This window comes from Sprattus sprattus (assembly GCF_963457725.1).
Source record: "Sprattus sprattus genome assembly, chromosome: 4".
NCBI lineage: Eukaryota > Metazoa > Chordata > Actinopteri > Clupeiformes > Clupeidae > Sprattus > Sprattus sprattus.
Window position 1 is genome coordinate 9,080,075 of NC_137923.1, and position 27,253 is coordinate 9,107,327.

General features: G+C 43.3%; 1 protein-coding gene across 1 annotated transcript in view; it reads left to right on the forward strand.

The window, feature by feature from the left end:
• Window positions 1-27,253, forward strand: part of clstn2a (calsyntenin 2a) — a gene marked incomplete at both ends in the record, with an annotated part of 199,105 nt that overhangs the window by 129,315 nt on the left and 42,537 nt on the right. The window contains 5 exons of the mRNA XM_080836150.1: window positions 420-628; window positions 8,598-8,747; window positions 22,275-22,460; window positions 24,917-25,174; window positions 27,157-27,253. The exon at window positions 27,157-27,253 is cut by the window's right edge and continues 25 nt beyond it. Coding sequence (XP_080692276.1) covers window positions 420-628; window positions 8,598-8,747; window positions 22,275-22,460; window positions 24,917-25,174; window positions 27,157-27,253 — 900 coding nt within the window. The remainder of the gene's footprint in view (window positions 1-419; window positions 629-8,597; window positions 8,748-22,274; window positions 22,461-24,916; window positions 25,175-27,156) is intronic.

Sequence of the window (27,253 nt, forward strand, 5' to 3'; positions counted from 1 at the left end):
TTTCTTAAAGTGTTTATGTGGCTGTGTCATTATGATTTTATGCTGGAGTATTGATTTCTCTGAGTCCCTCTCTCCCCTCGCTTCCGCTCTCTCTATCTCTTTCTGTCCCTTCCTTTTCCCTTCCATCTTTTTCCCTTTCCTCTACTCATCCTTGTTCTTCCTCCTTTTCCTCTATATTTCTTTCTCTCTTTCTCTCTCTCTCTCTCTCTCCCTTTCTCTCTATTTTTATCTACCACCCCTCTCTCTCTCCCTCCGCTTTCCTCCTTCCATCTCTCCTCCCACTTTCTCCCTTGGCCCTCCTCCATCTCTCCATCCTTCCCTCCCCTCTCCCTCACCCTCTCCCTATGTCCCCCTCCCCCCCCCCCCCCCCCCTCCGCTCTCCTCCACTCTCCCTCCTCCTCTCCCTTCCTCCCTCTCAGGGCGGTGGTGCATATCCAAGTGGATGACGTGAATGAGTTTGCTCCAGTGTTCCGGGAGCCTGTGTACCACGCCACACTGACGGAGGGGAAGATCTATGACAGCATCCTTCAGGTGGAGGCCTGGGACCAGGACTGCTCGCCACAATATAGCCAGATCTGCAACTACGACATCGTTACTCCGCACACACCCTTTGCCATCGACCGCAATGGTGAGAGTGGCCTCTGTGTCCACACACACACACACACACACACACAACACACACACACACACACACACACACACACACACACACACACACACACACACACACACACACACACACACACACACACACACACACACACACACACACACACACAGGCACTGTCTGTACACCTGCATGCATACATCCACACACCCACACACACATCCACATAGACACACACACAGTATCATTTTTCTTAATTACACATTCATTGGAGGAAGGAAATGAAAGCAGAAAGGTCACATACTTTTCTGTCACGCCAATCTTTCTCACCTTTTTCCCATTTTTTATGTTTTTCTTTCATTTTGTATCTTCTCCATGCAAGAAACTCACAGTGGGATAATTACATAGTATGTCTAGATGGACATGGTGGCTGTAGTTAAGATGAGCAGTAATTAAAGCTGTCTGAATGTACAGGTTATTAAGACCCTCAGAACAGCTCCTGCATAAAAATGATGCATAGACATATACAAGCACACAGCAGTGTAGTTATAAATGCTACCTGAACCATTCATGCTTGTGTTGTTTTTCGTCCTTTTCTTTACACTTTTGTTATCTGAGTGACTTCAAAAACAATCCACAGAGCAAGTAAACTCTCTCTCTCTCTCTCTCTCTCTCTCTCTCTCTCTCTCTCTCTCTCTCTCTCTCTCTCTCTCTCTCTCACACACACACACACACACGCACCAACACAAACAAAGTAGCTGGCTGACTCACTCCAAGCACCTCACATTCAATATCTTGTCTGTGGATCTGGCGGTGTGCTTTTCTGCTAGTGGGTTCTGTTCTTGAAATGGATGGGTCTGATGTGAGCAGTGAGCAGTGGCGCGGCCAGCGTGTGCCCAGGCCTGGGCTGTATTAGAGGAGACACAAACACACACACACACAGCCACACACAGCCACACACACACACACACACAGCCACACACACACACACACACACACACACACACACACACACAGCCACACACACACACACACACACAGCCACACACACACACAGCCACACACACACACACACACACACACACACACACACACACACACACACACACACACACACACACACACAGCCACACACACACATCCACACACACACACACACACACACACACACAGACACACACACACACACACACACACACACACACAGACACACACACACACACACACACCCACACACACACACACAGGCCTGGGCTGTATTAGAACAGACAGGCTCTGAATCAGCCATCTCCAGTGGCGCTTTCTGCACTTGCACACACACATACAAACAAAAACAAACACACAAACACACACATGCACACACACACACACACACACACACACACACACACACACACACACACAATCGCACACACAAACAAACACTCAAACCCACACACACACACACATGCACACACATACACACACCTGCACACACACATACTGGCACACGCACACACACAGACACACACACACACACACACACACACACCAGACACACACACACACACACACGCACACACACACACACCAGACACACACACACACACACACACACACACACACACACACACACACACACACACACACACACACACACACACACACACACACACACACACACACACACATACACACACACATACACTCGCACACACACACACACACACACATTCTTAAACGTAAAATTCTCAATCGCATACACACGCATAAACACACACACACCCTTACTCGCCATTGGTGCACATCAGGTGGCAGACCTCTGGCTTGGCTTCAGCTCAAAAGCTCCTTCCCTCCAGCCCCAGTCGCACAGCCTTCCCATAGCCCCTCAGTGTCTGCAGTGCGACTGGCAGTCCACTTACAGGGTTCAATTAGAGGCAAGGAACCGCAGCGTGATGCATGGGGCCGTCAGAGGGAGGGCTTTGTTCCGTGGGGCGTTTGGCTCAGTGGTTTCCAGAGAATCAGGAGCCTGAGAGAGTTATTAAATACAACAGGGCCACCAGGGCTGAGGAAGGAGAGTACACAGTCTACTACACAAGGCTCAGAAAGTGCTTTTGAGACAGAGCTGGAGAGTGTGAACAGAATGAAAAAAGGGTTAAGAAAAGGGCGTTGAGTTGGTGCTGAGCAGAATGTATGTCACACATACAACTGGCTGCTGGATATAACAATCCAGAGAAGTTTATTGTTGTTTTTCGTCTCTTTCCCTTTGAATCTATTTATCTTCTCTAATCGAAATTGGTCCAGTATTGAGATAGAACACTGTTACCCACGGGGCAATCATCTGCGTTAAAGTGAACTGCTTGTTTTCGCCACTGACAGGCTCGTAATGTTATTAAAGGTTTCTGACAACATGGAAAGAATCCCTACAGAGATAGGCCTGTGTCTGTTTCCCTCAATAATTATAAAGAGACTATGTAGAAAAGGGCTGTAGGTTTACAGTTATTGAGGTTAACAGACAGAGGTCTATCTCTATATCTTTACACTAGAGACTGCACTTACTGTAATATGAATTCAGATAGAGAAAGAAAAACAAGTGGACATACTGTAGTAAGAAGAGAATAGAGTGAGCGAGGTGGGAGAGAGGTTGATGATGGGGAGAAAGCGATGTCCACAGAGAGAGAGAGAGCCCGAGAGAATAAAATAGTGTGAGAGAGGACTGTGGAGGAGAAGAGTGGAGTATATATGAATTAGAGAGGAGAGGAGAAGGGAAGAACATGTTTTCCTTGTTCTGTTTCCTTCGTCCAGCTGCATTCAGCTGTTTTGCACTTGCCAAAATGATCTGTTCTGTTTAATGGATCAGCAAGTTCTTTGTTTCAGCAGGAACATCAGATGGGCTTTTTATTTTTTCAACCATCATATTGATAATAACACCTTAGGGATGTGCAGCCAGGCGCGATGAGAGGCTTTTTGAGTTGCTTGTGGCTTTGAGGCACTATTTAAAAAGCACAGTGATGGGAAGCAAAGCGTGGAGGATAAGATATATATATATAGATATATGTGTGTGTGTGTGTGTGTGTGTGTGTGTTTCAGGGTGACGGTTGTGTGAGACAAACTTGCAGATACTGTAGCAGCCCAGCTCTCAGCAAGACGCAACAAAGGGAATTCCAAAGCACGTTCTTTTATAACTTGTTTAAATTACATACAAAGGTATTGAAACAAACAGAAAATGGGGTAAACCCTCTGGCTTGCACCAAGTGCAACCGGCACCTGCTCAGGTGCCAAACTTGTCTGACAATTCGCACCTGAGCTTGCAATCAGTGGATGCCCGACCTCCCTAGTCCCCAGAGCACCTCCCCAGGGTCCTAGAGCCTGCCCTGTATAGTCCTAGTCACCTATGTTAACCTAAGTGGGAGCCTAAGAGCAGCTTGGGCTACCACAATACATACAGGTGACAGGTGTGTTTCACACTCTTGTCTATGGGGAGTGTAAGGAGGGAGGGACTTCGGGCTAATAAATTCTGAAGGTGTGTATCGCCTTGCACGCTCATGGGAGCTCTAGCTCAAATTCACACCCTACCCTACCTGCCACACTTATCCAACACTGCCTGCCTCAGAAGGCACCCTTTAAACAGATGCTGTAAATCTCCGCTCTTAGGTTATCTGCTAGGGCTTAAATTTGTTTATAACAGTCTTTGAGAAGAACAAATAGGCAAAAAGTGCACAGACACATGAACAGAGACATGGGTGAAGGGACAAACACATACAAATGAACAGAGACATACGAATGAACAGAGACATAAGAATGAACAGAGACATAAGAATCAACAAAGACATAAGAATGAACAGAGACATAAGAATGAACAGAGACATATGTGAAGGGACAGACACATAAGAATGAACAGAGACATAGGAATGAACCGATATATAAGAATCAACAGAGATATGAACAAGAATGAACAAAGACATAAGAATGAACAGGGACAGAAGTGAAGGGACATAGACATAAGTGAAGGGACAGAGACATAAGTGAAGGGATAGAGACATAAGAAGGGATATAGACATAAGTGAAGGGATAGAGACATAAGAAGGGATAGAGACCAAGTGAAGGGATAAAGACATAAGAAGGGATAGTGACACAAGTGAAGGGATAGAGACATAAGTGGAGGGATAGACACATAAGTGAAGGGATAGAGACATAAGTGAAGGGACAGACACATAAGTGAAGGGATAGAGACATAAGTGAAGGGACAGACACATAAGTGAAGGGATAGAGACATAAGAAGGGATAGAGACATAAGTGAAGGGACAGACACATAAGTGAAGGGATAGAGACATAAGTGAAGGGACAGACACATAAGTGAAGGGACAGACACATAAGTGAAGGGATAGAGACATTAGAAGGGAAATACACATAAGTGAAGGGATAGACACAAGTGAAGGGATAGAGACATAAGAAGGGATAGAGACATAAGTGAAGGGATAGAGACATAAGAAGGGATAGAGACATAAGTGAAGGGATAGAGACATAAGAAGGGATAGAGACATAAGAAGGGATAGTGACACAAGTGAAGGGATAGAGACATAAGAAGGGATAGAGACATAAGTGAAGGGATAGAGACATAAGTGAAGGGATAGAGACATAAGAAGGGAAATACACATAAGTGAAGGGATAGACACATAAGTGAAGGGATAGAGACATAAGAAGGGATAGTGACACAAGTGAAGGGATAGAGACATAAGTGAAGGGATAGAGACATAAGAAGGGATAGACACATAAGTGGAGGGATAGAGACATAAGTGAAGGGATAGACACATAAGTGAAGGGATAGAGACATAAGTGAAGGGACAGGCACATAAGTGAAGGGACAGACACATAAGTGAAGGGACAGACACATAAGTGGGGTGGTCGAGGGTGGCTTCGATACAGAGATTGATTGACTTGGGGCAGAGGAGGTGATCTATGGAGTAGATGACATAGAGGGCAGCTGGTTAATGCTAATCACCAAATTAGGAGGTCACGTTCCCCAGGGACGATTGATTTGTGGAATTGTGGTTAACATAAAACCAGGGGTTTAATGCAGTGACCATGAAACCAGAGTATCATTTCCATTGTCTGTGTAACAAACTGGCTCACAAGGCCATGAAGACACACCATTCCGCAGCTGCAAACAAAGTAATATATCAAAGAGCTGAGGTTCAGCAAATACACAACTGAGGCAGAAGAGATAGAGTCAGGTGAACCAGGCGTGTAGGGTGTGCATGAGGGTGACAATGGTGAGTGGGAAACAAACAAACCAAAGGAATCAAAGTAAAGGAATCAAACAAATGTCCAGAGGTTTACCGCCCTTTACAAGAAATAGCCAAGAGGCTAGCTGCAGCAATAAGGAGTGAAAGCCATCTTGGAGGACAGGATATAAATAAAGCCTCACAGGCAGGTGGAGCCAATCCTTGGATGGAATACAGGAACACTACAGAGGGAAAGTAAAACTGTTAACAAAACAAACGACACCCTGCCCCAGACCAAAGACACAGGACTGGCAAGCAGGGAAGGGCAGGGGTTGTTACATTTGCTCTATGAAAAACTCCTCATAAATCTTTTCAAAGGTTTCATGAATGAGGCCCATGTGACTACGACTCTAACGTCCCCTGAGCCTTGCTGAAATAATGGAATATGAGTGTAAGAAAGACGATGAAACTCTGCTGAAGCTGCTGATGTAGCTCATAACCCACTCCACCATGTCCGCATAGTGTGTATGTGTGTGTATATTATCCTAACACACACAGGAATTGACCCATCCCATCGTTAGCTGCCCTAATGGAGATCACTGGAGACAGTTGGATAGCCCTTCAGGTTACAGTGCTCCATTTCCAGTGCATTAACCTCTGTAAATGTGGCATAATGGCCATTAATACGCACACACACGCACACACACACACATACTCACATGGGTCATAGGTCTCTGTCAGAAACGTCCTGCATTGTCTATCCCGGTCTCTGGCACTGTGCTGTTTCAACAGGAGCTGCAGATGTCACTGTAATGTTCTAAGAGGCGAGTTCACCTGGTTAAAATTAACCTTTGGCTATTATTTACTTAATCTCGAGCCATCCATGGTTCAGTTGTCATAACAACGATCTGAATGAGTTGGTGACCACACAGAACCGGACATCAGTCAGATCCACAGCACATAAAAAACATAAAGAACAAGAAAATACCCCGCTCTCTGAACCATTTTGTGTTTCTCAGAAAAAAACAATCTAAAACCAAAATGCTGGTCTTTTGACATGAGGATATAGGGTAGGGTATGATAGATAGAAATATTCACTGTTGATAATTACAAATCCAATGTGCAGCACAGCGTGACGCATGCAGATCAGAGCCAGTCCCCGTGACCAGAGAGGACTTGCCACCATTGATCTGCACAGGAATAAAAAAGAGCTAGCCTTCAGATAAAAATACACTATACCATCTCATGTATCTCCTGTTTTCCAGACAAAAAGGAAACCTAACATGGAGGTTCCTCTCAACCCCATGGAAATGAGTAGATAATGAGTAGATACAATTTCTATTTCTAGAATCTAGGGGGTGAACAGTCCCTTCTGACATGGGAGTTAAATGAAATGGAAATGTAATGGAAATATTTGTTTTTGTTATCGGAACAATGATTCAAAACAGCTATATAAACAAAACAAGAGCCCATGTTGTATTAAGCAAATACAAAGCTGGGGAACATTTCTGTCAGGTTCCCATTATGTGCTATGTAGAGCTTAAAAAAACATAGGACCCATTGTCATGTTCTGCACCCCATTCTATAATCCCATCTAAGAAAGCATCTGTCCCCAAACCGATTCGGGCCCAGTTTGGGCTAGATCCTCTTTAGAGTCAGCGGCTGACAAAGGCCCGGTCTAGTCCGGCCCTTGCTTCACTCCTATCAGAGCTTGTTTTAGCACACTGTAAGGCATCCCCATCCATCTCAATTGGACCTGTCATGTCTAACGAGACTCTGGTAGCTACTTGCTGTACATGACAGCAGTTGCACATAATCAACCTTAACAACTCCGCATAGCAGCTGTACCTTTATGCAGCCTGACAGTCGAGTTGAGTCAAATTCCCCTAGACTGGTTTCCTTTTCGGTGTGTGTGTGTGTGTGTGTGTGTGTGTGTTGGAAAGACAGAGACTGTGTGTGTGTGAGAGAGAGAGAACGACATAGAGAGACTCTGTGTGTGTGTGTGTGTATGTGTATGTGTGTTGAGAAGGAGAAAGCTTTAGCACCGTGTGTTTCTCATGAATGTGAGAAGTCCAGGTTGTGTGTGTATGTCTTTTTTTTGTAACACATCGAACCTGACCTCTATTCCTCATTGCTGTCTCCTTGACTGCATTGGGGGGGGGGGGGGACTCATTGAAATGCAGCCAGTAGGTAAAAATAACCACAGGCTAGCAGCCGATGTGCGAGAGTGAGAGCGTCAGGTTCTCTCACGTCGCCACGGCAGCCTCGCTCCATGCCAGCCTCGGTGACAGGGTCGCTGAGTCGCATCCTGCCACGCCGCAGTTTGGGTCTCCGCATCAAAGTCAAACCACAAACCCACTCAAAGTACAAAAGCATGAAAAAGGCAAGGGGAAACTCAGGAGGTTCTTGGCTAAACTTTTCGTTATCATGGAAGGGCACTAGATTATTTTTAGGGCACTGTGTGGTTTCTATAGTTTTTTTTTCTCCATTTTACACGTATTTATTTTGAGGGGCTCTCAGGATTATTTCTTGTCATGCTATCTCTTAGAGTGCTCCTCCGGTCACACCAGGCAAACATTCAGTTAATGTGCACTTATGTGGCAGGTTACACATCTATGTACTTTGCATTTGTTTTGGCTCTCCGGTAAAGAGAATGGTTACTGGCCATGCAAGTCATGCGTAGAGAGTTATTTCATTATACGCCTGAAATGTAACAACAGCTGTTGATGATTTTCTTATGAATTTCAGCTTAATTTTGTTTTTCATATCTCTCTCTCTCTCTTCAGGCAACATCCGTAACACAGAGAAGCTGAGCTACGACAACCAGCAGCACTACAAGATCATGGTCACTGCCTTCGACTGCGGCCAGAAGAGGGCAAAAGAGAGCGTGCCCGTGCACATCGAGGTCAAGCCTGTCTGCAAGCCCGGGTGGCAAGGTCAGTCGCTCCACCATCTGTAGCCACAGTAACACCGGCCTCTCAAGTTATGGATCAGTTGCTCTTGGCTCCACGTAGCAGGTCTCCTTGAGAAGCGGGGTGCTAACTGGTAACCTCTTTGATCCTGCAGCCAGTTCATTTATCTTCTGTGGCAGACACTTTTAGTGATCTTAAACAGAGGGATCGATATCTGGGAGCTGTCTCTTCTCCGAGGGGTCCCTTTCAAGTCTTCTTCTTTTTCATCTCTCAATTTATTTATTTATTTTTACTTTGCGGTCGGCAATCGCTCGCTCATAACATGGGCTGTACTTGGACAAGCCTGGACATATTTTGCATAAGATGCAGTGAATCAGTAGCAAAATGAACAATGAGATCTTCTGCTCTGAAGGTTCCACATCGAAATGGAACAATCAAGAGATGTTTACTCATATAGCTATTACTGAGTTACTACGGTAGTCCTGACATCATTTCCTGGTGTATCAAGGTTAAGTGGCCATTCTGAGCGTGTAAAGAAGGCTTGTAAGTAGAGGAAAGAGGCTGGATTGATTCTGATCGAGAGGTGACATTGGACTTTGGTCAAAAGAGCATACAATCAATGTAAATATATAAATAGACCATTTCATGTAATTCAAAAATAATATTAATTTTATGAGTTTGTCTCTCTACTCTTAAGAAAGGACAGGAGGTCTGTGACAAGAAGCACACTTGTAATGAAAAGTAAAGGTCATGATGAAGTCCCCTATGACATTTTATCCACCTCATATAAGTAATCTTAACATTTTCATGAATTTTTATTGAGGGTGGTGAGGATAGGGATACCTTATTAATGGGGTGCAGGTCAGCGGGAAACCGTGTGAAAATTAAAAACCATGATAAAAGCAGTAATGCCAAAACATTGACTGACATCATCAGAGCCTGAGTCAATTGTATTTTATGAATGTATATTAGAAATTATTATTATTATAAGAAAATAATATCAGCATTTATATTACAAATATGTTTTTAGTAATTATGATCATTTTACAACATCAGTTATCTTGAAATCAGTAACATTAAAAATAAAATGCATGTCCAAACTATGTATTATACAGTATTTGTTACAGTGTACTCTATGAATTGCATTGTAATACACTAAATACAAAGAGTAACAGTGTGTTTAAAATACAATAATCAAGCTTAAGGTTTGGAAGAGTCAGAAGTTGCGTAATGGTTACAAGTAATTGTAACAAGGTATCTGTAGCTGTAGCAGAAGCCGGACAAGTTTCATTGACATATACAGGCTGAGGCTTAGCTTTCAAAGAAACCCTGTGTTCGTTTAGTTTTTCGCACATTAATTGAACCCTGCTATATAGGACGGACATTACTGTGGTGTTAAGATTTTACAGCATCCCTGCCTTGATATTAGTCATCATGACAGTTGATGTCTAATTCTTTGGCAGTGCCATATTACCATTTCTGGGAACTCTCATGACAGCTCACTGAAGTGTAAACATCATTACCGTTGTTGTGACGTGCAACCCCTCTCAGCATATTTGTATAGACCTTTATAGATTGGTGCTAACATGACGCTGTTAAGCAACTGTCTTTCATCACTAGTTATGAAAGCACACGGTACATGATTATGACATGGTAACGTTAGTCTAGAGTTCTTCACAACCTTGCCAGTGTTGAAAGAATAGAAATGTGTAGTGGCCTCACAGGACACAGATTTGCACATCAAAACCAGGAAACTAGATGTGGAGCAGATTCATAGACTTACTTTCAGCGGCGCAGATCAAGGGACGGGGAAACATAACCAAATTCTAACACAAGACCCTTTGGTTAAGATATTCTTTCTCGTCCTCAGGTTGGTATTGTTGATGTGTAGCATAAGCTTGTGGTTGTCATTTGGTCTCAGTATTTTATTTCCATGCTTGTCCTTGTCCTCGTCCTTGAGTCCCTCTTCATCAAGTGCGCTTTGAGTCACAGGGCTTCTGTTCTTCCCTGACTCATGAGACGTTCTCTGTGGTATCCTTGGACAGAAGGCATGAATGTTGTAGATAGAGAGAGATGGTTGAAGCAAGAAAACATGTCTCTGTTAATAACACTGCAACATTGTAATCGGAACTGTATGCTCCTTGTGGTATGACTCATGTTCAAGGTAGGTGTATGTGGAACATATGTTAGAATGATGATGTATATAAATGGAAATATATCCTTAACAGGGTAGGCACATGGCGTTAAAATAAGTAATTATATGAAGTTAAAGTAATTGTACATACTTTTTCCCGTGGAAATGTAACAATTCTAAAATGTCTATATTCCATGAATTACATTACATTCTATTAAGGCTCCAGCTTTTGGGCATGTATTGCCAGAATGCATCAGGGTGTGTAATACATTTTGAACCTGAAAAATTCACATTGTGTAATAGAGAGAAATTGTTTGGCATTATGCTGCTCTGTGCATGAAATTAAATTAAATGAGATGTGAGGATCATCAGCATTGGGGCCCATATCTCAGGGCTGACAGGAGTGCTCTGCTTTAGACACAGATGCAGTCGATGGGGTGGATGGGGGTGTGCAATACCATCAATTTTGCCAATTTCCAGACCTCCGGTCTATGGCAACTCCATTTGTAAGGCATGGCTGTGAAACGTGGTGACAACAATGCTTTCGGTCGCCTGGAATGGTGGGGAGCGGAGCGGAGCTTTTCAGAGAGGAACCTATGGCCTACAGCTAAAGGGCAGGCTCTTTTATGACAAAAACGAAATGCCACCTTCAACTATATTAGCTCTGGAACCTCTAATATTGCACTGCACAGCAATACTTACACGTCACATGGCTGTGGTTGTTTTGTGTTTGTGCTGTGCTGGGATGTGCTGAAGTGTGCTGAAATTCAGCGATCAAAGCCATCCTATTTGCTGGGCTGTAATTTCCCTGTCACCTGCACAATATCAGAGTTCATTTATTCACTGACGGCTGGTGTGATACGGCTCCAGCATCTGCTGTCGGATTGTGAGTGGTCACCTCTATTCATACTGGCCCTTTTTTTCCAGGAATGTTTAAGAGAGAGAGAAAGAGACAGGAAGGGAAGAGAGAGATATAGAGAGAGAATGGTGAAGAGAGAGAGAGAGAGACTGGTGAAGAGAGTTAGAGAGATGGAGAGAGGGGAACAGCGGAAGCGTGTGGAAGTGGGGAGAGACGAGGCGAGGCATCTCATTCATGGCTGTTGACAGGCTCTGATAGGCAAAGGAGGCACAGGAGAATGGACACAAATGCCGTGGCCCCAGCCTCCCTGCTCTTCAGTGAGGAGAGTGAGTGAGAATGAAGGGTGGTGTAAACATGAGCTGAGTGACAGCCATGGGGGGGGGCGTGAGGCACGAGGCACTCATCTCCAACACCTGCTCCTCAAGCATCTAATCTCCTAAACTGTCTCTCCACCTCTCTCTTTCTCTCTCATGTATTCTCTCACTCTCTTTTCTTCTGTGGTCAGATTCCATCGGTCTGGCATGATCTCTCTATTACTCTCTTACTGCCAGGCCAGACACTCCCACTTTAGTAGGCCTGCTCAGTAGAACGACACGGCTCTCACTGGGAGAGTTGAGGAGAGCATTAGGAGAGCATTAGGAGAGCGTTGAGGAGCTTTCTGTACCCATCAATTACAGCATTGACACCAAGGCATGAGCTATACTCCCCGTCCTTTTCAAATGCCAGACACAGCCATGTGTGACTACCGTTCCCTTATCCCTATCCCTACCCCCACCCACAGCCCAGCTCCCGATAACCCTTCATCACCCTTACAAAAAACATCACCCTCAGAACTCTGCACCCTTGTTGGACAGGGCCTCGTTTCCCGATAACGACGTATCTTAACGTTCTACGTGGATTTTCGCGACATAGTAGACTCAGTAACACTTTCTATTTACGAGTGTTTCCCAACCATCAACTTAAAGTCAGGTGCACGAGCGCGACGTGCACAAGTTCTTAAGTATCTCTTAGGAGCTGTTTACGTCACGTTAACCTGTTTACGTTAATTGCTGTGAAATTAGCTAGCCTATGCGTGCATCGGACGTGCACTGTGCACTGAATTCGGGGCGGGGATAGTAACGCCATCTCTAGCAGAGTATTTAAACTGTGTTCCCATTGTAAGGACATTTATTACGATCTGTCTGAGAGTGGGCTGTCAAAGCTAGCATCATCGAAGTCATACAGTACAGTAGGCTACATACATTCAATAAAATTAACCTACATTTGAGTCCAACTGCATGACCATTCTTACCCTTACCCTTACAATAAAGAAGTGATCCTATTTCAACCATAACTTAATTTTAAATAGTTTCTTTCTTTATGACATTTAGTTTATAGTTTAGACAGCAACGTTGACATCTATATTCAACTGCATCCACTACATAATCTCAAACTTTATTTGTTGGTAACTCTCCAAAAAGGCTACCATTAACACATAATGAAAAGGAAACATGCATCACAATAATACTTCAGTGTAACCTGTACCTATGTGGAGTGCAAATATGTCTTGCCATTACACTACCCAACAGCTCTACGTCTGCTAACACTACAGAATGCATAATTCCTACGGGCACTGCACTAGTTTTGTATAGCCTAATCTTTATTTTCAAATACTCAATATTCTTTATTTCTATTTTGATGGGAATATGCAGGTGAAACAATGACATTCTCATGATGTGCTATACACAGAAACATCGTTTGAATTTCTTCTATAATAGGCCGAACGACGCCCCTGGTGGATTGCATCGCTAAGTGTGAAGTTACTACTGGTCCTGACCACATGTAGAATTCTTCTCAACGAAAGATAAACTTAAGCTAAGTGCCGCGTCGGGAAACCGGTCTGCAACGTAGGATTCCTCTTACGAACGATTTCAAGTCCTTTTTAGGCTAAGTACGCGTTCGGGAAACGAGGCCCAGATACTTAAGAGGGCAGGCTTTTCAAAGTGCCTCAGAAACTAATGATGTTTTTTACCTTCCTGGCTAAATTTCTTTGGAGCAAGCACTCAGCGCCCTGCCCTACATCTGATTTGTATGTTTAGTGAGGTAATTTATCACTGATGGCATTTTTAATGGAACAGCATTTTTTTTTTTACTCCATTCACAACCAACAAAATAGGCAGACCTTGTGCCCAAGTCATTTCATTTGATGTAGCGCATTTGCAAACAAGGACATGCTGAGAGCTTTTGAAATGGCTGGGAAGCCCAGTCTTTAATTGGGTCAATTAAAGAAATGGCTGCTCATTTAGTCATTATTGAGTTTTTATGGTGGTGATGACATCATTCCCTGGTGCCTTCAGGTCAAGTGACCAGCCTAAGTGCTGTGGAAAAGGCTTTTAAGCAGACAGAAAAGGGACCTACGTATGTTTATTTGACGATGAGATTGAAAACATGTCTGGTGGCTTTCATTTGACATTTTAATTTTGATATTGAAACATAACATTTTCTCATATACCAGACCAAATTATTAGAATTGAAGATAAGATGTAAAAAACATGTATGCCTTTTCAATAGCATATATGCACAGACCATAGAAAACTCCTCAAAACAAGACAGACAAAGCCTCCCTAGACATGTTCATTTAGATTTTCTGTTGAGACAACATTAGCACATGATTTGTCAACTCTTAAGAACAATTCTTAACTGAGTTGCCACTTTTTAGCTGTTTCGTTCTGGCCTCAAAACAAATGTGAGTTAATTGCTATTGCCCTGCTCCCTTTTTTTCTCTCTCTTTGTCCAAAGGATGTTCTCAGGGGAGAGAGTGTGTGTTAGGGAAGCCATGCATATCCTTCACAAGTTGCGTCGTTGTTTAGTCTCACCTATTTTTTCCCAGAGTCTCGCTCAGCTACCCTGTCCGTAGAAATATATTTGCTTTGTCTTGTAAGGTCCCTCTTCTCCTGCAGAAAACAAAAGCTAACCCAGAGAGTTCTCTGCTATGTTCACGAGGGAAGTATAGAGAGCTGGAAACCATTTTGCCATTTCTCCAAAGGCATATTTCAAGATACAAGACATGCAATACAGGGTTTTTCTCAAGATCGTCTAAAGAAGACAGAACCATTACATCTTTTTAAATATTACACAAGATAGATTGTTCAATTATTTTGGCTAGCAATTAGGGAAGTACGCACACACTGGCCTGGCTTAGTGAGCTCTCTGGTCTGACTATTGCTGGCACTCAAAGAGAGAGGACATCAGAAAGTGGATTCTCAACATCAAATGGTTTGAAGCTAGAGACTGTTTCAGATAGGCTTTGTTGCTAAACAAAGCACAGTAATCCATAGGGATGCCTGTGCAAATGTTTCATAAGGATTGTGAAAGGGGTATCAACCGTCAGTAAATGCCTCAAGTATGCTTCTGAAACACCAAGTACACCAGCAGCTATATAACAATGACTACCACTCTGTGTCTACTATAAACATCTACCAAAAAACGCAAAGCATTACTTACTCTTACCGTATATAACAAAGACTACCGCTCTGTGTCTGCTATACACACCTACCCCTAGCATTACTAACCCTTCTGGAACATCTTTGGTCGATTAAATCATATACTTAGACTTCACCGTTACATATGTTTGATGCAGAACATAAGGTTGGCCATAGGAGAGTGTGTCCCTTCGTGTTAGAACCCCCTTGAAGTGGGGTAGGTTCAAAGTACTTTTTGGGGTAATAGCTCGACAACCGTTTCACCAAAACCTTCAAACTATTTAGGGCAAGTTGGCCTTTAGGAAGTGCATTAACCTAGCTTATTATGATTCATTTGTGGAGTGGCACCACCTAATGAATAATCTTCAAAAACATATAAAGGTTCAAACTTCTCAGAAAATGTTCTTGAACCTCGATGATTGCTGCTTGCGGCTATATTTAAACTTATACCATGATAGTAAAAACAAATAGTGATAGATGCAAATGATGATACTAGGGCTGGGCGGTATGACGGTATATACCGTGCAACAGGAGAGATTTGGATATACCGCTTCAACCGCGGTATACTCTTATTTTGAAATCCAATCGATTTATTTTTAGATAATGACCTCCAAACTATACATCATCCGCCTTACTATACAGTTACGCGCCAAAACGATTGAAGACATTCCTCTAAAATACCTCTTTAACGATTTTGTTGCCATTTTGTGATTTCCGCTTCGAAAAATGTGTTCTTCAGGCAAATAGACCTTTAACGTTTCAGGTGTTGCATAGCAACCCATTACTTGCTGACGTTAAATAACCGGACTACTTGCGCACTGATATGAAAGAACAAAACCCGTTACAATGATGGTCATTCCTTACCCAGCAGTGAATATAAAGAAATTAAAGACCAACAAGAGTTAAAGTGTCTAGTGAAGCCATTTATTTGCAGATTCTGTTCCATTTTTCTCAATGATGGTCAAATATTAGTAGTTAAAGATGCACTTTTTCGATAGTTTAGATTTATTTTCAGTATTCCAAAGTGAAGGAGCTGTGGGAGCACAAGAACAGTGAGCGTCTAGCAGCGATTATCAGACATATAACATACCTATGTATGTTTATGTCTATGGCGATTATAGCTTAACTATCTAGATTCTAAGTAACATGGGAGACAAAACTTTTTTTGGTTCTCCACTAGGGATGAGAACCGATAAGATTTTAACGATTCCGGTTCCTTATCGATTCCTGCTTATCGAACCGATTCTTTATCGATTCTCTTAACGATTCTTATAATTTGGTAAGGGGCGGAAAAAGAGCACAAACGGGTTTTTTACATTAATGTTCTTTTATATACATTTCTAGAATGTTTACATAAACATTTAAATAAAACTTACATAACTTAAATAAAATGTGTTCTGTTTAATATAAACGTTCATACAAATAACAATGCTCCTTCCTTACAGAAGGTCCTAACTGCAGCCTGTAACGATGACAGACTAGCAGCCTCTGAGCCCGTCTGATTTAGAACGTCATCATCAGCTTAATTGGATGGAAATGGTTTGCACAATGAAAAAAATGGCACTAACAAAATCGCTGAATTTTCTGATCTGACATACAGCCCTTGTTATTGAGGTAAAGGACTGTATATTTTCTTGTAGGTTGCTTGGTTGTATTGCTAATAGCGAACTATTATGCTAAACGCTTCTAATAGCAATGTAGAGTCCACTACAAACACAATAACGTACTGAAACATAATTACTTGTATCATGTACAAACTAGGCACTCAGTATATTTAACACTTAGCTATTGCTGCCACTGAATTGGCTACGAGAAACGTATCCATATCGAACTGTCAAACTGAGGGAGCTGCACGCGTTGCTTGCTTATTAACAGAGTCTTTTGTACAGCCTAACCCTACCCTAGGACCAACAGGGGAGGCAAGCACTGCCCCTGCCTCTAGCCAACGGTTGAAAATAGAAGATTATACTGTTAAGCTAGCCTAGTTATGTAAGTTATATATAATATATGACAATGTCCAACATCGCCCATTCTGTTAAGCAATTCAATGCTAAGTTTAGTTATGGTTAACACGAAAACGCAAACGTTTGCTGATAACACACGAGTAACACCGTTATGACTTATGATAAAACATTTTGAGGAGTTTACCTTGGCAAGTAAGGGATGAAGCGCCGACGTTAGTTGAGCTGCTGCTGGCATCGAAAACATGACATTCTTGTAATTTTATACCATGTGTGCTCAAGTGCTTATTCATGGTAGATGTACTTCCTCCCTTTGAGGATTTACAGAGGTTACAAGTGACCGTGTTCGCATCCGTTCGGGTGAAATAAAGCCACTCTTTAGATCGCTTCTGTCGAGTTGCCATTTCTGCATTTCGTCTGATTGTAGACCCATGTACATTTACCCCAGATGCTGCCAGAGAGGTCCGAAACTCTTTAGAGGTGATGTGTGGGTTGACTTTTACCTGATTTATTCTTCTTCTGGTGCTTCTTGGTGATGGTCTTGATGGGCGTCCACTTCTAGGCAGAGATGCGGTCATGTTGAATGCCCTCCATTCCAAAATTATTTGTCTTGGATGGATGGATGGAGCTGGAATCTTTTGGAGATGGTCTTATAGCTTTCCCAAGACTGATGGGCTGTCAGTACCTTCTTCCTGATGTTCTCGGATATCTCGTTTCCTCTCGGCATTGTTGATCTGTGTGGGTACACCTTGGCACTACAGTAGTTTGGTTGGTTTCCTCTCTCTTTTAATCTGTGTTGCCCAAACCTTTCCCTAAGGATGGCTCAGATGATCGGTTTGCTCAATTGACTAATTAATCACCCAAATAAGTTTCACTGAATCTGTTACCTGCTTGACTTTATCAATTCAGCTGGGGGTTCACTTACTTTTGAAATGGACTAATTCCATGTTTCATGTAGTTTTTCGGCTACTCAAACAATTTCCTCTAAACAAGTACATGCAAAAGATAAACATAAACCTGACATTTCATCTATGGAAAATTGGTGATAAAAAAAATGAAAAATCATGGTAAAACAACAGAAAACGCTAAAGTGCTCAAGGGGTTCACATACTTTCAAGTGGCACTGTACCTGCCCAACCCACCAATGCCGATCTCATAAAGAAAAAGACAAGCCCCAGGCAAGCTAGACTTGATCTTTTCAATAGCTAGAAGTGCCCCTGGCCTGATCGTGTGGTGCTGTGCCCCCCCTGCAGAATTTTCAATTAAGCCCCTTAGTGAGATTTTAGTAGTGATGAGGGATCTTCACCTTTGTCCCTGGTAATGTTTGTTTAATTAACATTTCATAGTCTAGTTTCATGGTCTAGTTTCATGGTCTAATTTCATGGTTTTCCTGAATATCCATCTAAGGAAATTGCATTTTGGAAAACAATATCAGATTGTTTGTGATTGATGTGTGTACATGTTGTTAGTGCTTTAATTATGTAAATGGTGTCTCGATAATCTTTTATCATTCTTTTATCTTTTATTATTATTAAATTAGTTTTGCACACAGGCATATTTATTTCTTTTTTACAAATAGTAAATTAAATGAACGTGATAATCATATAGGTCAAGATTGCCTTGTTTGATTGGTTGTGAAAGGTCAGTGGCTAGGAATGCCGGGCCAGGAACAAGATGAACAGTCACATCTACTTCCTGTGGTCATCTACTTCCTGTGGTATTCGTCAATCCTGTATGATGGTCTCTTCTTATTTTGTCCATTAATGTGCTGTTTGTTACATTCATGTAGCCCAGTGCATCATGTGTTGATGAGTTGTCAATCTACAGGTATTGAACATGTCACGTAAGTGCAGGGTGTTTGTACTGTGAGGTGCTTCTTGCTGTGCACTCTGCGTGTGCCCGGGAGTCGGAGGGCCCATGAGGCCCATTTCGTGCCAAGGGGTTGAGAATATACATATCCTTGATTTCATAATCTGTTCATGCTCATTCTCTCACCGTGCGGCAGTCATAATACACACTGCTATGCGGTACGTCTAGTTCATTTTTTTCAACTGAAGACATTGAACTCTTTTCTAATATTATTGCTGAGGTCTTTTAGAATAGAATCATATATTCCATTTGTGCATCAATGTTTTTAGTTAAGCAAAATGTACAAAAACATCAAGGCATGTCAGACAACTTAGAAAAGTCTAAAAGGCCTTGGACCTTAGAGTGTTAAGCGTAAGGTGATAAGTACGTTTACAACTGTGAGGACAAATCAAGTCATCTTTCTTGTTAAATGAATCATCCTTTGCAAGAACATTGAAATAATCAAGCCTAGCTATTAGAGCTGCCAAAAGGTTTTATATCTATTTGTTAATGTTAGGTAGTTCCTTGATACCAGTACATTTTAGTACATGGGATGGGCCATATTCACTTCATTGATCATGTTTAAGGTATCAGTGGTCCCTTAAATTCTTTAAAGTAATGAGTTCTTCTGAATGTTGTTGTTTTGGGTTACGCAGAACATTTCTAGAAGCAGACATCGCAATGTATTCAACAAAACCTGTACCAGATTATATTCAATATGTGCCTGCTTATCAAACCAACATAACACTATAATGTTGAAGGCACATGATTAAATAAAGAAATCTATTGCATCAATTGCATGTCCCCCTAGTTTAAACAATGTCAACTGAATTAGTGGGTCAGGTTGTGTCTGTATTATAATCTACTGAAATGCTATTGAGAAATGCTGTGTTGATTTAAAAAATGTCATTCATGTGCAACCGATGTAGAATAGAACTAAAAGCTTGCCCATTTCAGAACTGAACTGAACAGTAAAACTGAAAGGAGTCACTTGACAAGTTTCCAAAATTGCTTTTTGTACGAAGAAAAAAAAAAATACTGTGCTCAACATGGCAGTTAAACCTCAGGATACGGTATAATTCAAATGCTCTATGTCATTGTTCCTTATGCTCCATGCACACTAGAAACATTAACCCAGAAGACCACAATCAAATGGGTCTTGAAACTTTCCATAGCATGGCTTGATTTTAATTCAACTTTAAAGCTGGCAATCAGTGGATCATTCAGGTTCATCATTCATCATTCAGGTTCAGCATTATGTATCATTACCCTTGAGACATTTATAGTCTTTTCTTGCTGCGTGTCTGGGTCCTGTTCGACCTGCCAGGATTTTTTTTTTCTGATAATGATAATCGTTGGCTAGAAGAACATGTTATATATTGAAAAAACAGGGTATATTCAACAAGTAGCTCACACACAGCGTTTCCTCTCTTTTCTTCTCTTCCACACTCAAGTTCATTATACTTTTGCAAGAAATGATTGTGCCAGGTGCAGCTCCCCCTTATCACTCCCCTGAATTGTTGCATGGGGGGAGATTTTTTCTTTAGCCTAGCAGAGAGGAGGGAGAACAAAAATGAGCCACAAGCAAAGTGCAGACAAATACACCTTTAAAGAGTGGCGTGGGAGTTAGAGTGCTCTCACTTACTCACACTCAGCTACCACACTGCTGCTCCTGCTAATACGACACATTGATTGCCTATTGCAAATACCGTGGATCACTTATTTTATCTAAATAATAGCTAACGCAAAGGCAGGTCTTGCTCCTGTTTGCACTAGACTACTGAGAGATTCTGCTATATAAATGTGTTCTCTGGTATGGTGTAATGACTACTAAATTGAAGGCTATGGGTTCAGTTTTCTGTAAAACAATTGTAAAAAGCAAATGTAAAATCTGTTACTCAGTAACTGTAGTCTGGAGTCCCTGGCAAAGGTGAAGCAATAGGCTGTGTCACAACAGCACCTAAACTGCAGTCTGCCTGTTCTCCCTCAGTCGTCCTCCTCCAGTGGCATGTGTTGAGAGGGAATCACAGGTCTGTGTGTGCCTCGCACTCAAATAGCTAGGCCACCACACTCTGCCTCGGCTTTCGCTTTTAATCCTGCGTTGGAGCCAATAAAAATGTAATAGGGTGTTCAGTCGAGACAGATGAGAGCCAGGAATTTTTTTATTTTTTTTTCCTGCTGGGAGTGAATACAAACTATCAGGGCTGCTGAATTATACAGCAGGCGAGTGAGAGGGAGTTGGTGAAGTATGCAGTGGGGCTCCTCGGATGCTGCTTCTGTGTCGCACTCACACTGATGCTGAATACTGGATGTCTGCTCTAGGCACACTTGTCCCTGTACACTATGCAACATTTACATGCTTTGCAGAGCATACTAGCTACACCTGTCTTGAAATCTCTATCCTAAGCCAAACAGAACAATGTCATACAGATGTTATGGTAGATGCAAAACATTTGACTATGTTTCAGGGGGTATGATTCTCAGTGATTTAACTGTCCTCTTAACATCATCAGTTATATTTGTAAGGGCTTTTATAATGTTTTATGCTATTACTGTAACATGTGACATAGGCAGTGATGGCTATCAACATAATAAGAGCCATGACAAATACTGATTATTTTGCTATGGTGCTGTTATATCACTGTACATTAACCATGTTATGACAACCAATCCTGCTGTACGGCACGTGGCAGAGTTAATCTTATGACAAACTGTTCAAGTCATATATGACTGAGAGCATGCATAAAGAGAATATTAATTTCTAAATGTATTATGTATGATTTGTAATTGATTGTTGTTGTTTCCATCAAAATAGTTTTTAGTCACTGTGGCAAGAAACATCCTACATTAGCCATACACTACATTTAGCCTATACCAAAATAATTAGCTTTTTTGTAGTTGTTCAGCATCAGTTCATTTTGGAGATAAACAACATGGAAACAATTTAGCATCTTCAGTCAGAGTTCTTCCCCAGCAGCGTGGTAGAATAGGCACTGCTCTGACAAGCACACTATGGGGCTCAGTAGTCTTTATTAGTGCAATAAGAGAGTCTTCTGCAGCCAGGCACTCCCCACTGTGGCCCCCTCGCTTTGCTCCCGTTACTCATTTTGGCGCATAGCAGGCGCTGAATCGACACTGCCCCGAGATTACAGTCGCTAAGGCTCTCTCCGGATAGCTGCTGGGCTGAGCCTGGGCCAGAATCAGAACCACATCTGGGCCAGTAACAGCTTGGCTGCTTGGTAAGAGAGCTTGACCTTAAAGGATCTTTTTGTCTCTCGCCCCCATCAGGTTGGAATAAGAGAGTGGACTACGAGCCTGGCACTGGGAGCAAGCAGCTGTTTCCCAAGATGCACCTGGAGACCTGTGATGAGCCGCTGTCGTCAGTGAGGGCCATGGTGGAACTACAGACAAGTCACATTGGGAAGGGGTGCGATCGCGAGACATACTCAGAGAAGTCCCTGCAGAGGCTCTGTGGTAAGTGAACGAGTGCCATCGCTAACTAAAGGAAAACTACCACAGATTGCATTCACAATATCTTTCTGATAAGGAAAATCAACAATAGGAAAAAAGGTATGTTTTGTTAGACTGCTATAACGAGAGAGCAAGGGATCAGTTAAGGCTAATACCCAATTAAGCAGGCACCTCTACTTCAAATCAGACAGTTTGTCACTTGTGAGTTGTCATTTTTGCATTTGTACTTGTGAAATTAAGTGCTAATTCAACATCAACCGGATTATGGGTCATATAGTGCTCTATTTTTACCCATCTGACCAGCATGATGGTACCCCGTGACTAGTCACACCCATTCAGAGGTTGTCATGGTTATGTGTCACATCTTCAAAGAGTGTATGGTTCCTGTGTTGTTCGGTAGAGCAGCTCTCTGTCTTCTCTGCCTTTATGGAATAAGGAAACATAGTGCCATGCATTATTCAAATGAAGCGATTAAACATTCTTTATATAACTCTTCAACACAGATGTTTGGCTCAACTGACACAACAGAGGTTTTGAATGCATTTAGCAAAAAAATAAAATGAAAAAGGTCTTTGCAGCTGTGAAGCAATCAATGACCTCTGCAGTTAAAGCTATTGCAATGAAAAGGTCCTTGAAATTGAGATCAGATGAAGTCAGTATGGTTTCTCTTTTATATCTGGATTATAAATCATTGTTATGTGAAGTAAATGAACCCAGAATGAACTGAATGCTGAGTGATAGGTACGCCCGCCCGCCTGCCGGCTGTTAAGTGTGTTGATTTTCTCGCACCTCTCATTGTCCCCCCCCCACCCCCGCCTCCCCTTTATATTCTCCCCAGTGGGTAACTTAGATGTCAGAGGCAGTTGCCTCTAAATATGCAATATGCAGCAATAACAGTTTATTGGTTGAGCATGGGCCGAGTCCTTAAGTGCTTGAGTTATGGGCCGCTAAGCCTTCTTGATACTCTCATCTATATGCAAAAGGTCTCTTTCCACCTTCCTTAGTATGCAGGCTTGATGTGCCAGAGGTTTCGCAAAGCCCCATAATAGTTATCTAATATGCGATAAAACAAATTATAATTGTTTTTTTTTTTTTTAACGTTAAGCAACATCAATTTGCGGAAGCACACAAGTACACAGAAACTCTCAGAGAGCACAAAGCTTTTCCAGATAGGGCCTCCACCTCACCTCATGTCAACTACTTACAGGATAATTGAATTATGTCAGGAGCTTCCTGCAATGAATATTCACAAACTGGAGCGAACCTTGTAAATCCCCTCAGTGGTGTTTAAGGCAGAGCGAAGGAAGGATGAGGAGAGGGTTTTCTTTATTTCTTTTCTACCTGCACATTTTCATTCGTCTTTGGCTCTCGCGGCTTAGAACAGCTGATCGATGCAAAAGTCTGATGAAAAGAAGATGCGGGTCATTGCTTAGGCCAAATGCACTGTTGGGAAAATGCTTAAAGCTGGGTTTATTGGATGGAATGTCATTGACCAACCTGTCATTTCGGTATTTCGAGAAAATAACCCATCTCTCTCGCAGAGAGAAGAACTTAGTTGCTTGGTTGACGTTGGGCTTTATATTTATTGTCCAGTATCGATCGAAGTGCATAAATATTGCATACGGTAAAAGCACCGGGGCCATCACTCTTTCTTTGGCGGGGTGTGAGAGATGCAGGGGAGGCAGACGGTCGGAATCGAAGCGCGGCAGGAGCCCATCGCTCACCGTGTCCCTCTGCTCCCGTCACATCACGTCATGTCACGACCTGGCACAGAGAAGATTCAATATCACCCTGGCCCTCTAGAAGAAAGAGTGACCGCAGACACATGACAGCATTAGAGGGAGGGGGGGGGGGGGGCGGGGGGTGGGGCGCTCTTTGCACTAACCAAAGATGTGAGAAACTGATTTAGAGGGAGGAAAAGACATAGAGAGCTGCTCTTTTCCTGTCCCCCGAGAGAGAGAGAGAAAGAGAGAGAGAGAGGGGGAGAGGAAGGCCAGTCTGCTATGATCTGAGATGAATATGTCAGCCCTCTCCCAGTATGTGGGCCATCTACGTATGTAGCCTATGTAGCCTTGCAGAAAGTAATCACATCTAATGCAGGTTGTGGCTGCATCCAATGGAAATTTCATATTAGCATTTCAGCTCTGCTGGAAGGCTGGCTAGCACTTTCACTATTCACAGCAGCGTACGTGACTTCCATGTAGACTAAACACTCATGTAGAGGAGAAGCCTTAAAACAGACGCAACAATGCCGTCATTTGCATCTCATTTACTTTTTTTTTCTTCATCTTCCTCCAAGCCATATGGGAGGATGTTAACGGTGCTTTGTTAATGCAAGTCATCCCTCATAATTAGGGTGTTATTTTCACACCACAGGGTTTATATTTATTAAAAGAAGGGGTTTGTGAAACTTACAACTCTTGAATGGGTCCTCATGTTATTTATTTATTTGTATTCAGGCGCAGCTTCAGGTAGCACTGATCTACTGCCCGCCCCCAGTGCATCCACCAATTGGACGGTCTCCCTGCTAACGGACAGCGGACGCGACAGTGACCTCATCTTCCGCTTTGACGGACGGCAGGCGGCCAACGTGCCGGACTGGCTGGTACCCCAAAACCTGACGGACCAGTTCACCATCGCCACTTGGATGAAGCACGGACCAAGCCCTGGCGCCCGCGCCGAGAAGGAGACGCTGCTCTGTAACTCTGACAAGACCGGTGAGGACAGGGGGGTAGGGTCGCTATGGTGGGAGGGTGGGAGGGTGGGGATGAGGGTGTGTGGGGTGGCAGGGGTGTAAGGCTTGGGTGAGAATCCCTTATGCTCCTGCCCTCAGTGAAGCACAGAAATCTTAACGTAAACCTATATTCATACTTATATAACAGTAGATGTGAGCTGTGGATAGATTGAATATATGACAATTTCTCCTTAATTGTATGGCTGATAGGGTTGAGTGAGGAGAGGCTGACACCGCTGGCTTTGGTTCCTGTAGTTCCCGCTGAGGGCCTGTGGCGGTAGATGAGCCGTTGGCTCTAGTTCTTTTGGGTCCTGCTGAGGGTCTGCGGCTGTGGAGGGACTCGGCTGATTGGTTGGAGACCCTGTAGTGTTTGGCCATGGCCTTAAAAGGGCCTTTGAGGGGGCTGAGAGTGGACGCCAGGCTGGCTGTCTGGCAGTCATGCTGGGGACGCTGCTTCTGAGGCTAATGCTACTGCTGATGCTGCCGAGCTCATTGATTGGTGCCATCATGCTGAGCGAGAGAGAGAGTTAATCAATTTAAACAATGAAGAAGAAGAAGAAGAAGAAGGGATGAGACGGAGGGGGGTAGAAAGAGTGAGTGTGTCATGAACAGACAGCTCAGCTAAGACATGTTTGGTCCGAACAACCTCCCCCCCCCCCACGCAAACACACACACACACTTTTACTGCCCTGCTACACCCCCCATAGCAGCCAACTCCCCCTTCAACATACACACACACACATAAACACACACACACACACACACAATCAGTCACTGACATGCGCACACACACACACACACACACACACACACACACACACACACACATACACTCACTCACACACACGCTCTGTAGCATTCCCGTCGCGTAGCCTTTGATCAATCAGCTGCCACGCACAGCTGCACCACTCTCCCCAGCTTAAAGCCACTAGGAGCGCGGAGTAGGAGTGTGCGTAGAGGAGAGCGTGAAGGAGCCCCGCGCAGCCCCGCGCAGCCCCGACCACCCCTGAGTGCCTGACAATCCCCATGTAATACAAAGTGGCAGAAGTCAATAGCACTCACCAGAGGTGCGGCTGCTAACAGGCCTGGGAGGCCATTATGACAGCGCTGATGCAACTGCGTTACGTGCTGTGCGATGTCGACAACAACTCCAAGACGTACTATTGCCAATGAGCAGTGATGGAGAGTCTTATTTGCACTCTTTAACGATGCCACTGTTTGAACATTTTTCCTCTCCTTAAAGCTCCTCTTGTGCTGTCGATTACTTGTGGGGTTTCACTGGCTGCAGATGCTCTGTGTTTGAATGGCGGTGTGTGTGTGTGTTTTCTTTTTTAATGGCTTCTTGAGACGTTCCCTGATATAATGACGCTTCATTTGTGAATTGCTCAGTCTAAGCCATATTTCGCTCCGACTCGAAGCCCCTGCCAAGTGTGTCACCTTGAGAATATCCAGGACCCAGTTGTGTTGTTTATGCAAAGAAAAATGGAAACGGAGGAGCCCAGCAGATGTTGGAGTGTGCTAGTTAGGCCTGATCAGCTTTGTCTGTCATTGTAATGATTGCTGGAGGGAAACAACCACATGGGCCACTGTTAACAGTCTAGTAAACTGGAGGTGTTAATAAACCCCTCTGTTTGGTGTTCTGTCATCTGGTGTTTTGTCAAAGTCCACATCGCGTTCTAGACAAACCCTGGCAGACTCCACGAGGAAGGAACACTGGGTTAGCCACTGAATAAAACCCAGAGTGGCGCTTTTTCGTCCGAGCTGGGTGGAATAGGAGGCTGGATTGTTGTATTTGTAGCAAACACAATCACACACACAATTGTGCATGCCACATTACAGTGTACCCCATCACACACTACTAAGAGACATGGGCCTAGACCAAGTGCATAGTGCTTTACATTTACACTCCTATTTGCTGCTTTTTCCTTTGCTAAGTATGTCTTGTGGCTTGTGTGCATCCATCAGAGATGAACCGGCACCACTACTCTCTGTATGTGCACAACTGCCGGCTGGTGTTCCTGCTGAGGAGGGACTTCACCCAGGTGGACACCTTCAGACCCGC